General features: G+C 43.7%; 2 gene segments (V, D, J or C); one reads left to right on the forward strand and one right to left on the reverse strand.

Moving 5' to 3' along the window:
- The window catches only part of LOC116596438, an 85,765-nt gene that overhangs the window by 16,817 nt on the left and 55,954 nt on the right, over window positions 1–12,994 (reverse strand).
- The window catches only part of LOC116596448, a 53,076-nt gene continuing 51,390 nt past the window's right edge, over window positions 11,309–12,994 (forward strand). Inside the window, 1 exon segment of the V gene segment in view lies at window positions 11,309–11,396. Within this exon segment, the coding sequence occupies window positions 11,348–11,396 (49 nt within the window).

The raw sequence follows: 12,994 nt of genomic DNA on the forward strand, positions 1-12,994 counted from the left end.
CGGCAAGGATGTCCATGCCCCAGTGTAAGCAGAAAGCACATGGGGGGTGGGGGGCTCTGGAGCCTCAACAAGGCACTCCTCCCCCTTTGTGTTAGTCCATTATTCCTTGGGCTGCTCTAACACAATACCATAGATGGGGCAGGCGGTTTATTTTATTTTATTTTTTTCAAAAATTTTATTTATTTATTTGTCAGAGAGAGAGTGAGAGCGAGCACAAGCAGGGGGAGCAGCATGCAGAGGGAGAGAGCAGCAGGCTCCCCACTGAGCAGGGAGCCTGATCCAGGACTGGATCCCCAGCCTGGGATCATGACCTGAGCTGAAGGCAGACACCTAATCGGCTGAGCCATCCAGGCGTCCCAAGGTGGACAGTTTATAAATAACGGAAATGTAGTTCTCACAGTTCTGGAGGCTTGGAAGTCTGAGATCAAGGTCCTGGCAGATTCAGTGTCTGATGAGGTCCTACTTCTTCCATGGCTGTGGTTTCGCTGTGCCCTCATGTGGGAGAAAAGGGATGGGAACTCTCTGATTCTTCTTTTATAAGGGCACTAATCCCATTTTGGGGGGCTCTGCCCTTATGACATAATCACACCCAAAGGCCTCCCTCCAAATACAGTCACCTTGGGCATTAGGTTTTCAACATAAGAATTTGTGGGTTGAGGAAGGGGATGGAGAGGAACCTGAGTCCTGGGGCAGCAGTTCCATCCCTGAACCCCTGCTCCGGGTTCTGTGTGGAAAAAAAACACTCCATCATGTCATCAGGCTTCTCTGGTTAGATTCCAACCATGGGTGGTCAGATGAAATTTCAGCTGTTACAACTTTCCATTTTTTTTTTTTTTAGAGATTTAATTTCTTTTTTTTTTTTAAATTGTGTTATGTTAGCCACCATAAAATACATAGTCACCATAAAAATTAGTTTTTGATGCAGTGTTCCAAGATTTATTGTTTATGTACCACACCCAGTGCTCCGTGCAATAGGTGCCCTCCTTAATACCCACCACTAGGCTCACCCATCCCCCACCCCTCCCCTCTAAAACCCTCAGTTTGTTTCTTGGAGTCCACAGTCTCTCATGGTTCTTCTTCCCCTCCGATTTCGCCCCCTTCATTTTTCCTTTCCTTCTCCTAATGTCCTCCGTGTTATTCCTTATGCTCCACAAGTAAGTGAAACCATAATGATAATTGACTTTCTCTGCTTGACTTACCTCACTTACCATAATCTCCTCCAGTTCTATCCATGTTGATACAAAAGTTGGGTATTCATCCTTTCGGATGGAGGCAAAATACTCCATTGTATATAAGGACCACATCTTCTTTATCCATTTGTCTGTTGAAGGGCATCTTGGCTCTTTCCACAGTTTGGCTACTGTGGACATTGCTGCTATGTACATACCCCATATGTACATTGGGGTACTGATGGCCCTTCTTTTCACTACATCTGTATCTTTGGGGTAAATACCCAGCAGGGCAATTGCCGGGTCATAGCGTAGCTCTACTTTTAATTAACTTTCTAATATTTTCCTTGCATTGAGGATTATAAGTGAGTTTCATCTCTACTTTTCTTTATGTTGAGTCTTTGATTTTAGTTTCAAGATTATCCTAGTCTCATGACATGCTTTATATTTCTAAATAATGGTGGTTTGCCCTCTTTTACTATTTTCTGGGTATGTTTTTTAAAATACAGAGGGTTTGTTTGTTTGTTTTAGGTTTTGGCAAAACTTAATTAACCATACATTTATCTGGATCTGGACGTTGATTTAAGCAGAGTTACTGTGATGGCAGTGTTTAGAGACAACCAAGGAAGTTTGAATAAAAACTGGCAATCAGGTAATATTAGATTTACTTTTAGTTTTGTACCATAGTAGCATAGTAGTTATTTTAAAAAGTCTTTATCAGTTAGCAATGTACTAAAATTCTTGACTTTGAAATACTCCTGTGTGTGTGTGTGTGTGTGTATGCACCCACGTGCACGGGTGTGTGTGCATGCGGGGGTGTATGTGATCTATCTTTTTATATGGTTGGCCATTTCAATAGACATTAAAAATGAAACTAAATAGAAAGGAACTGTGTCACCTTGTGGACTGACTCACCAAAGCTAGGGTGCAGTGGTGAAGTTCCACCCATAGATGGCAGTGTTGTGTAAGCCAACAAGCCTACATTCATCTAATGGGTCTTTCAGGGATCACTGTTTCTAAGTAGGATGTATTTCTAGTATTAAAAGCCAGGCCAGATTTTATTGCTTTTAGACAAAAAGTCATGGAAATATTAGAAAAGCAAAAAAATCAGGTATATAACAATCATAAATGATTTTTAAAATACGTGATTTATAAGTATTTAGAACTCTTACAGAGAATTTAGGTAGAACAATAAAATAACCCCCCCTCTAAATATATTACCTCTATATAAAAATTTGGTCTCTTTGTCTCTCTCTCTCTCTTTCCTTCTTTCTATTTCCACCTCTATTTCTCCATCTCATCTACCTATCTGTATTTTTAACATACATATTTTTTATTTAGCATAATTGTATTATATGTATTATATATAAAAATATATAAACATTTTTATATATGCACTTTTACCAATGCATTTTTGGGTTTGATATTTTTAAGTTCTATTTATTTATTTTAGAGAGAGAGAGAGAGGGAGAGAGAGAGCACAAGCAGAAGGGGCAGAGGGAGAGGGAGAGAATCTCAAGCAGGCTCTGTGCTCAGCACAGAGCCAGACGGTGAGCTCTATCTCAAGACCCTGAGATCATGACCTGAGTCAAAACCAAGAGTCAGATGCTTTACCAACTGTATGACCCAGGTGCCCCTTTTGGACCTTGATTTTAGAAAAGTATATCATAAAGACCATCATTATAGTTGGTATAGTTCTGTCTATAGAAAGATTAAGAGATTTTTTTGACTCTAACAATAAGCTGTGTTCCTCAACCAATATCATTGTATTTTAACTTAAATTGACTTAAGTTATCTAAAATTGTTTTAAGGAGATGCTGTAGAATATGATGTATAGAAATAACACAGTCCCTGTCACTAGGCCAACTTGGGTTAGAATCCTTTCTTACGTGATTATGGACATACTCCTTTTTTTTTTTTTAGCTCCAATTTTGTTATTTTAAAAATTCTTGTAATATGAGCATTTTTGTGAAGTAATAAAATCTAAAATAAGACCGTCAATGTAAAAAAGCTAGTTTCCTTTCTCAGCAGGTCAAGGTGACTCTAGAATCTGTGCACAAGTTACTCTATTTATACCTTGCTCCTTCTTCCCAAAATATTTGGGTTTAATTAAAAATTTGTAATGAAAAACAAAACAAAATAAAAATTTGTAATGAAATTAGAAAAATAAGAACAAAAAGGGCAGAAGCCACATTGAGATAACCATAAAGATAAAACAGGTGTTTAATGATCCAAAAAGACAAGAAAAAAAGATTGGATTTCATTAAAAGTACAGTTCTGCTCTTCTAAAGACACAGGTATGGAAATGAGAAGATAAGCTGCCCGCTGAGAAACCAGTCATTAACCATAAATGTGAGAGAGAAATTGTATGCAGAATGTACAAAGAACTCTCATGGTCAACAGGAAGAAAACAAACACGCCAACAAAAGCTGGACCAAAAATTCTGGGCAGTTTCCTATAAGCTTAAGTCTATACCCACCTTGTGACTACAGTCCGTTACTGGCTCTCTAAGCAAAATGCAATTCTAGGTTCACACGGAAACCTGGACCCAAATATCTACAGCAACTTCATTTGTAGGAATAAACAAGGAAACAGCTCAATGTCTCTAAATTGGTAGCTAGATAGGCAAACTGAACGCAGCAGTAAAGAGAATATCTTATTGATGACACGTGAAAAGCTGGGTGAATCTCAGTGCATTCTACTAAGTGAAAGAAACCAGACTCGAAAGCCTACACCCCATATGGTTCTGGACATTCTGGAAGCGGTAAACTAGACGACCAGAAAACAGATCAGCAGTTGACTGGGGCTGGGGAGAGGGAGGGTTGACTACAGAGGGACTCAGAGGAACTTTTAAGGGTGATCAGTCTGTTCTCTGTCTTGAACATGGTTGTGGTTACATAGCTGTGTGCTTGCCAAAATTCATAGAACCATGCACTAAAAAAGGTGTCTAGTTCTACTGTATGTAAACTATATGTCGGTAAATGCCATTAAAATATGCATGATTGTGCATAAAAGCTGATGCTGAGCTTCTTGGAAGCCAATAAAAAAGAAGGAAATGGTCCAACTTACATGCTTCTATGTACAAGACAAATTTCCAGTTCTCAGTGTGACTCAAGGTGTTCCTAGTATCAAAGTTGAAGACAATTTCTCTCTTGGTGACATAGCATAGGAGTTGCACAATGTATAATATTCTAAATAACTCCATAGAAAAATAAATAAATAAATAACTTCATAGGAATTACAAACGTGGAATGCATATGACTATTTCCTGTACAGCTGTTCACTGTATATAGAGGGCATGAGGTGGTAAGGTTGGTGTGTGGCCTGGGAATCCGGTGCACTATCCACCCAGGGACCTTAGAGGGATTTTTCCTTAATGAATGCCCCAGAGCCAAGGGGCCACCCCTTAGCCTTGCTTGCTTATAATCTCCTGCTGTTGTTTCAGCCCAGGATGGATTCATCCTCATGCCAGCCCAAAGGCCAATTTATTCATTTATGACCAAAACCCTAACCTTCCAGTAACCCCGATGGTGACATCCTCTGGCCAACAATGGCCTGCTGGTCATTCCCAGCAGGAGGAGGCATCGTGAATTGGCATATCAACACAGAGATTTGATGAGAACACTGTATTTTCTGAGCTGAGTGTGATCCTGGGTAAGCCTTAGACTTCTGAGATGTAGGAATAATACCTCTTGTTTAAAAGGTGCTGTGAGGAGTAAATAAAATAGTATATATGAATTACTTAGCATAGTGCCTGGGCATGTAATAAGTTCTTAGCACATACTGATTTTTTTTTTAAATTTTTAAATTTATTTATTTGACAGAGAGAGGGGGAAGCAGGCCCCCTGCCAAGCAGAGGGCCCAACACGGGGCTCGATTCCAGGACCCTGGGACCATGACCCGAGCCGAAGGCAGAGGCCTCAACCCACTGAGCCACCCAGGCGCCCTGCACATACTGATTTTCACTGCTTAGCCTCACTTCCAGCAAATTTGCAGATAGGTGGTTGAACAATAGGTCTTCTGCATTATTCTCCTTTGTAACCAGAGTAATCTTTAAAAATGGGGGGAGGTAGCTAGATGTAATTATTCCCATTTAAAACTCTTCAAAGATTTCACATTGTGGTTTCTAACTGCATGTTCTCCTAGGCCTATACCGGTGTTCTCATTTTTGGCCACCAGGGTCAGAATCTCCTGCGGAACTTTAAAAACTACTGATGACTGTTTTTCACCCTGAGAGATGCTGATGAAATTGGTCTGGGTGGTGACTGGGCATTAGGACTTTCTTGAACTCTCTAGGTGATTCCAGTGCAGTATGATCTGACCTCTCTCTACTGTCTAACTGCCTGTCTTCCCGCGCCTCCTCCCCCTTCCTCTCCAACCACCAGATTTCCTTTCTGGTCTGTGTGTTGAGTTCTTTCTCCCTTAGGAGGACCTAGTGCTTCCTCACTGAGCCAGATGCTACCAGCCCTTCCATGCCAACCCCAGATTCCATCTGTTAGGTCAGAACATGGTATCCTTTTTTATATCAGGAATCTGGAACTTTGGAGGGCTGGGAGTTGAACAGTTAGGATCTTCTGTCACTGGTTGTACTTGGAAACTTGTGCGTCATTAGGTATCAATCATAATAGTCACAGGGCTAATTTGGTCTTCGCAGTGAGGAGGTGTAAGTCCGTGGTATTCAAAATTCATCTAGCTCTTTGGAGCCCTTTATGCAGGATCGGGACCAGAGTAAGGCAGGTGAAGCACCATCTTCAGGCACAAATTTTAAGGAGGTACCAAAAAAAAAAAAAAAAAACCCTTCAGTAATTCGGATAAATAACATTTTAATGCAATGTTTAAAAGTCAAAATTTATGCAAAAAATCCACGATGAAAAAAAATACCAGAATTGAGAGGAAAGACTGGATCTATCTTGTGAATAAAGAAATATCGATGGGGACTGTTTTATTTTGTGGCTATACTGTACTCGAGAGAAGTTAATTCTGCGTGCTTTCTTGGGTTGTGTTTCTTAAACTAGGGTGATAGGGATTTCCAGAATGGTAGAATTTGTGAATAAAATGTTTTGCAGTGAAATGCAAATGGACCACTTGTGGGAATGGGTGCAAAATTTCTAAGAAAGATTAAAAGAAGTCAGACTGAAAACTGAGGAAATGTTCCCTCGGAAAGTTTTAGGGTGAGTCCTCAGAATCCTGGAAGATCCGCATTTTATTTATTCTGCCACTAGGTGGGGTCAGTGAGTGGGGTGACGTGATGTGGTCGTAGAGCTTGTCATTAAAGAACATAAGAGTACAAGACATTTGAATTGGAATAACGTGCAGATTAGCTTGTGGCTGTACTTGGCTGCAAATGGGAGGGGGACTTGAAATAATGGAAAGAGTCTAAAGTCTGATGAACTTCGTATATGACCTTACGCAAAGCTTTCTTGGCCAAGCACCTATTCCCTAGTAAAAATGAAAATGCCGGGACAGAGGAAGTGTAAGGTTATTTCTAGGTTTAATGTTCTGAGATATTTTAGGGGCACCTGGGTGGTTCAGTCGGTTAATCGTCTGACTCTGATTTTGGCTCAGGTCATAATCTTAGGGTCTGGAGATCAAGCCCTGTGTTGGACTTCCCACTCAGTGAGAAGCCTGCTTGGGATTCTCTCTCCTTCTCCCTGTCTCTGCCCCTCCTTGATCTCTCTTTCTCTCTCTCCCTATTAAAAAAAAAAAAAAAAAATTCCGAGATATTTTGAAAGACAAAGGCTCCTGAGCAATCTTCCTCTAATATGTAATGCATGAATATGACCAGCAGAGGGCAGCAAGTGCCCGCAACTCTCCACCACCCTCTGCTCTGTCTAGTTTTTTTAAAGTTGTAATCTTCCAAACTTTCCACCCGCCCAGGGAGAAGTTGTGGTCCTATAAGGGACACTGTGTTCAGTTCATCACCTGGGTGGCTCAGTGGGTTAAAGTCTCTGCCTTCAGCTCAGTTCATGGTCTTGGGATCCCGGGATGGAGCCCCACACTGGGCTCTCTGCTCAGCGGGGAGCCTGCCTCCCCAACTCTCTCTGCCTGCTTTTCTGCCTACTTGTGATCTTTGTCTGTCAAATAAATAAATAAAATCTTTGGGAAAAAAAAAAAAAGAGCCAGTCCTGAAAGAGATTCTCCTTTTCTTTTTTTAAGTTTTGTTTTGTTTTTACATCTGCAAAGTAAAAAGACATTTTTAAGACATTTTCTTGGCTCTGGGATTTCACTCTCTCTTGGTTTGGCTCCTGTCTCACTGGCCACTCTTTCTCTGTCTCTTGTCAGTTCCTGCTTATCTCCCTCACCTCTCCACATTACCTGACAGGGCCTGGTCCCTGTTCCTCTACTTACACTCATGGCCTCGTGACCTCACACTGGGTCTGAATTCGCATCCATATCCCCGACTGGTTCCCTGAGCTCCAGACTCTCATATCCATTCGCCCAAGGCACATCGCCATCTGGAGTGCTAACAGCACAAAATCCAGTATGTCCAAATCAAAGTCCTGATATCTGTCTCCTCCCCCAAAGTTGCTTTTCCTCACCTTTCCCAACCTCAGTAAATGACATTTCATATTTCTTCTTGCTCAGGTCTTTCATTTTTCTATCACATGTCACATCCTGTATGTCATCCAAATGTATTTGTTCGACAGTTACAATATGAGCAGAATCTAACCACTCTTCCTACGGCCATGCCAGGGTCTCCTGACTAGATTACCAAGAAAGTGGACATGTCCTGGGCTGGATGCAAGTAAAAAAGGATGTTAAAATTCAACTTTTTTGGCATTTGCTTTGTAAGATGCCCTAGACGTCTATAATAAGGTAAGTATCAAGTGGGTGAGTTTCTTACATTCCCTGACTGTGAATTGCTTCAGGTACCCCTGGAGTCCAACTGCTTCTGCTGTTCTCACCTTCTTTCCCTGACCTTGCTACTTCAGACACACTGAGGTGGCTACTGAAAGGCCCTGTTTATCTGGGGTCTCATGCTTCTCCCCTTGGCAAGCTCGATCTATGTGCCCATATGCCCTGGGTGTGACCGTGGAATTTTGCGGACCGCTGGTACGATTTTCCCCACTTCTTGTTTTTTACCAAATCAATGAAGATAATAGTGAGTGTCCTAGACTCTAAGATCTTCGGAGTAAAACATTTGTATTACACGTATAGAAATTTTGATTTAAAATCTGCACTAAAATACATTCGCTCGTTCTAGAAGAGCCACTGTGCTAGTTCTAGTCATAGTTTGAGTCTATGCCTTCTTTTGTAATTCAGGCCAGGCCCATTGCTCAGAAGCAAGAGCTCAGAAGCAATGGGCCTGGCCTGAATTACAAAAGAAGATTATCAAAGAATACTCACAGCTTCACGCATAAAATTGATTGGTGACCAATTAATATGCTGGGACATCATGTAGTAGGTAAACTTCTTCAGCATCCGCCCCCCCCCCCCCCCATGCAGAAGGGAGGCATGGCGTCTCCATTGGGTGGGGGAGTCATCGGGGACCCAAATCTGCCCGATTATTGACTTCAGAGATGAAAAGCCTCGTGGAGAGGCGATAGGGGAGAGAATTTCAAGCAATATTAAAAAGAGCCAATTCGATGGGCTGGCATGATTCCTTGTCCACTGGGGTTAGCTATTCCAGTTTTCCTAAGAATGAGGGTTTCTCAGGGGCTGGGATTTCAGTATTAAATTCGAGAAAGTTCTGTGAAAACCGGGACACTTGGTCTTTGTACGACTCTGTGCTCTTTGTACGACTCTCTGTGCCGAGATTCCGGGAAGGAGAAAGAGACGGAAGTGAAGACAATCAGTTCTCTGTGACCCATAGAGAGCTTTGAGAAAGGAAGAGAAATAGTAAGAATGGTCCATTGAGAGGACATGGGGTGGGGGGAGATAGAAATGTGTGTCATGTTTGGAATTTTTACAGTCTTCAGTGGTGGGACATGAGTTGCATGAAGAGTGTTTGTTATCAGTCCGTGTCCTCCAGAGAAACAGAACTAGTAAGTACGCATGGAGAGAGAAATTTTGAGAATTGGTTGTGTGGGGACTGGCAAATCCAAAATTGGCGGGCAGGCTGGAAATTCAGGGTAGGGTTGATATTGCAGTCTGGAGGTCGAAATCTGTATGTTGGCAGCTCGGGCCCAATTTCTATGTTGCCTCTTGAGGAGGAATTGCTTCTCCTTTGGGAACCTCAATCTTGGTTCTTAAAGCCTTCAACTGATTGGATGAGACCCCCCACACACACATTGTGGAGGTGTTCGGTATAGATAAATGTTTTTGTGATTTGTCCCACATCGCTGACCACCTGGGCCTGCATATACACAGGTGGGCTAAGGAATGTTATTTGTGACACTGGCGCTGTGTGAATGACCTTGGGAGCCAACTGTTTAAAATATATTGTCTGGCCTCCAGGAACAGCCCTTCTGTTGTGGACGTCAAGAGCTACAGCCTTGTCTCCCATCCCCTCCTGCGCCAGGACAAACTGGACATGCAGCTTGCTCCAAACTGCATGTAGGTGAACAAATGTTTAATTTCAAACCCTATTATTTGCCCTATAAATATGGCCCTTGTGGGAATGGTCCATTGGAAGTGTCCCCTGAGGAGAGGACGCTCCGCCCAGGCCTCTCAGTCGGGACTCCGGCCTGTGTGTCTCCAGGCTTCCCAGCAGCTGAGGTGGGGTGTTGTAAGTATCCAGTATGAGGTAAAGTGGCCTTATTCTCATTTTTGCCTACTATTCTCTTCCTGTATGTGTAGGTTCCTTTCCTCTTCTGTTTCTATTTTTTTTTTCTGTAATAATAATAATAAAGTTTTCTTTCCTTTTTGAAGCAAAACAGGGCTGTGGTGAATCTTTTCTGCAGCACGGGAGACTCTGTGTTGTGATAAGGGCTACTGATGTAGATGTTCATCACATTAAAAAATACCTTGGCAGCAACATCTAAATGGGCATTGACCACTCCACTGGGCGTCCTAGCCTACTCACGTTGACACATAAAATTAACCATCATCAGAGGTAAATGGGGGGGGTGGAGTGATGGGAGAATCGACCCTTTGTGAGGGTGAGGTGTGCATCCCCAGGCAGAGTCTACTTGATACAGGCTCCGTCTGGGTCTAGGAAATGGCTCATGTCACGAAGCAGTGCAGCAGCCATAGTGACCCACGGAACAGCCAGGGTACCACTTGACAGAGGAAGCCTCAGGCATCTGCCCCTCTCAGAGGAGAGACGGCGGAAGTTTTGTAGCTGGACTTGCAGTGTGCCTGAAGCCTCCACAGCCTCTGCCCTCCTCCCCAGGCCTGCATGTCTTAAGGGAATCCCACCCCTGCCCCCTTCCCTCTGCTTAAGATGAAACAGTAGGAGGAGGAACAGATGCAGGGAAGTTTATATGGTGCCCAAGCAACCCTGCGCTGACTTCTCAAACCACTGGAGGGAACTGAATTTTCTTGAAGGCAACTAGATTTCACTCATTGGTTAATTCAACACAAAACAGAAATATTGAACTGAAAAGATAGAATAACTGAAAATCAGGATTCAGTCTTCCCTTAGGTCCAGTGAGGGTCCCACATGTCTCCCCAAGGGAGGAAATTCTGGGTCTGTCTTCCATCTCTTCCATCTCTCTGGCCCTTGCACAGCTCCGGGACCCGAGCTCAAGTGTTTGCCACGTCCTTACCCATCTGCAGGAGAAAACTGGCTTCAGAGCTCGATGTTCTCCAGTCAGAGATTTTATAAAAAGCTGGGCCCAAAGTTCTCCACTTTATTTTTATGTCTTCCAATTCTTTTGCCCCTCCTGCCTCCCATTATTTGTTTCCCAACATATTTTGTTATTTTACCAGGGTTATTGATATCAAGAGCCATGTTCATCATTTCTGGACACTGAACCCATTTAAAGATATTTTTAAATTGAAAATGGAAGCTCTTCACTCGATCTTGTAGCAGTTTGTCACTTTAGAACTAAGTTGTTCTCAGAGCTTCTGAGTTGACTTTTGTGTGTTCCTGTCATACAACTCTATTTTGGACTTATTTTCGGCTCCTTACATTTCCACTGGGCACTTTCACAACCCTCTGCTTGTGAGATTTGCTTCTGTTCCCCCTGACTGCTTTGCATAAGTCCCTCCAGGCCCAGACCAGAGGCTCAGGCTGTATAAAAGGGGCCTTTGTTACATGAGCTGAGCTGCATTGGGCAGGCAGGGGGAGCAAGATGACGTCACAGAGGCAGGTCCTCCTCTGCTTGTTGCTGTGGGTCTCAGGTGAGAAACTGAAAAGTGCCACAGTCCTTCTGGACTAATGTCATTTTAAATAATTTTTTAAGATATATAATGAGAAACATTGGTTATTTCCAAAATAGACCCAATGATGTACTGCCATGTGGTACCATTAGGAAGCCCGTTTGCAATGACATATTTCAGCATGAGGGGGATAAACTGTGTCTGTATCACCATTTTTCTGATTGCAGGTGCCCATGGGGACGTCACAATGACTCAGTCTCCAGGCTCCCTGGCTGTGTCTCCAGGTCAGCGGGTCACCATGAACTGCAGAGCCAGTCAGAGTGTTAGCAACTATGTAGCCTGGTACCAGCAGAAACCTGGGCAGGCTCCCAGGCTCCTCATCTATCGTGCATCCAGCAGGGCCATGGGCATCCCTGACCGGTTCAGCGGCAGTGGGTCTGGGACAGACTTCACCCTCACCATCAGCAACCTCCAGGCCGAAGATGTGGGGGACTATTACTGCCAGCATCATTATAGCTCTCCACCCACAGTGCTTCAGCCCCGAACACAAACTTGCTGCTGGGGGCCATGGGTCAGTGAGGCTTTGCTGCACCAGCTGCTTCCTCCCTGCTCAGCCCTGAACATGTGCCTTCCCCTATTTGCCTGAGAAGTCACTTCTCCTGACATACTCCTTGCAGGGCTTGTAAGATCCCAGCAGAAAATGAAGGGAGTGGATTTCTCCTGCATCTCCCCATACCACTTTTTTTTTTTTTTTAAAGATTTTATTTATTCATTTGCTAAAGAGAAGGAGGGAGCACAAGCAGGGGGAGCAGGAGGCAGAGGGAGAAGCAGGCTCCCTTCTGAGCAGGGGGCCTAATGCGAGAATCTATCCCAGGATGCTGGGATCATGACCTGAGCTGAAGGCAGCCACTTAACCGACTGAGCCACCCAAGCATCCCACCTGCCTCCCTTTTGTGGGAGGTTAATGAAGACAAATGCTGTGAAGATGTCTTAGGGATGCTGCCAGGAGTTTTTGTGCCCCAGGTAGCTGGATGTTTCCCAGCGTCCCATGGCAGGAGTGAGCCAGGAAGGTCTGTCTTTGGCCTCTGACCAAGGGCCGTGAACTTCACTTCCTGCGGGTCAGTTCTTCCTTTCTGCTCCTCTTGGACTCTGGGACATTTCTCTTTTATTCCCTCATTCTCTTTTCTTCACCCTCCCTCACCCTCCCACTCTGAACCTTCCCAGGATGGAACCTTTGAGCTCACCTATTCAGAATCTCCCACGTGGAAGGTAGTGTCCCTCTCGCTTTTTCCTGCCAAGGGCCCTGTTTCCCAGCCTTCCTGGGCAGTGTCCTGAACGTTCATTTCTGCTCCAGCTCCTTTCCTACCTCCCTTCTCTCTCTTCTCCATCTCTCCCAGGTGTACTCATTCTCACAAAGGCAATTCTCGCATTATTTTTTTCTTTTTGATTTTATCTATTTATTTATTGATGATGAGGAGGGGCTGAGAGAGATGGCAAGACTTTCAGGCAGACACCCTGTTGAGTCAGACCTGACGCCTGCTGTATCTCACACGCCTGAGATCATGACCTGAGTTGAATCCAAGAGTCAGACGCTCAACCGACTGAGCCACCCAGGCGCT

The sequence above is a fragment of the Mustela erminea genome, chromosome 7 (genome assembly GCF_009829155.1).
Source record: "Mustela erminea isolate mMusErm1 chromosome 7, mMusErm1.Pri, whole genome shotgun sequence".
NCBI lineage: Eukaryota > Metazoa > Chordata > Mammalia > Carnivora > Mustelidae > Mustela > Mustela erminea.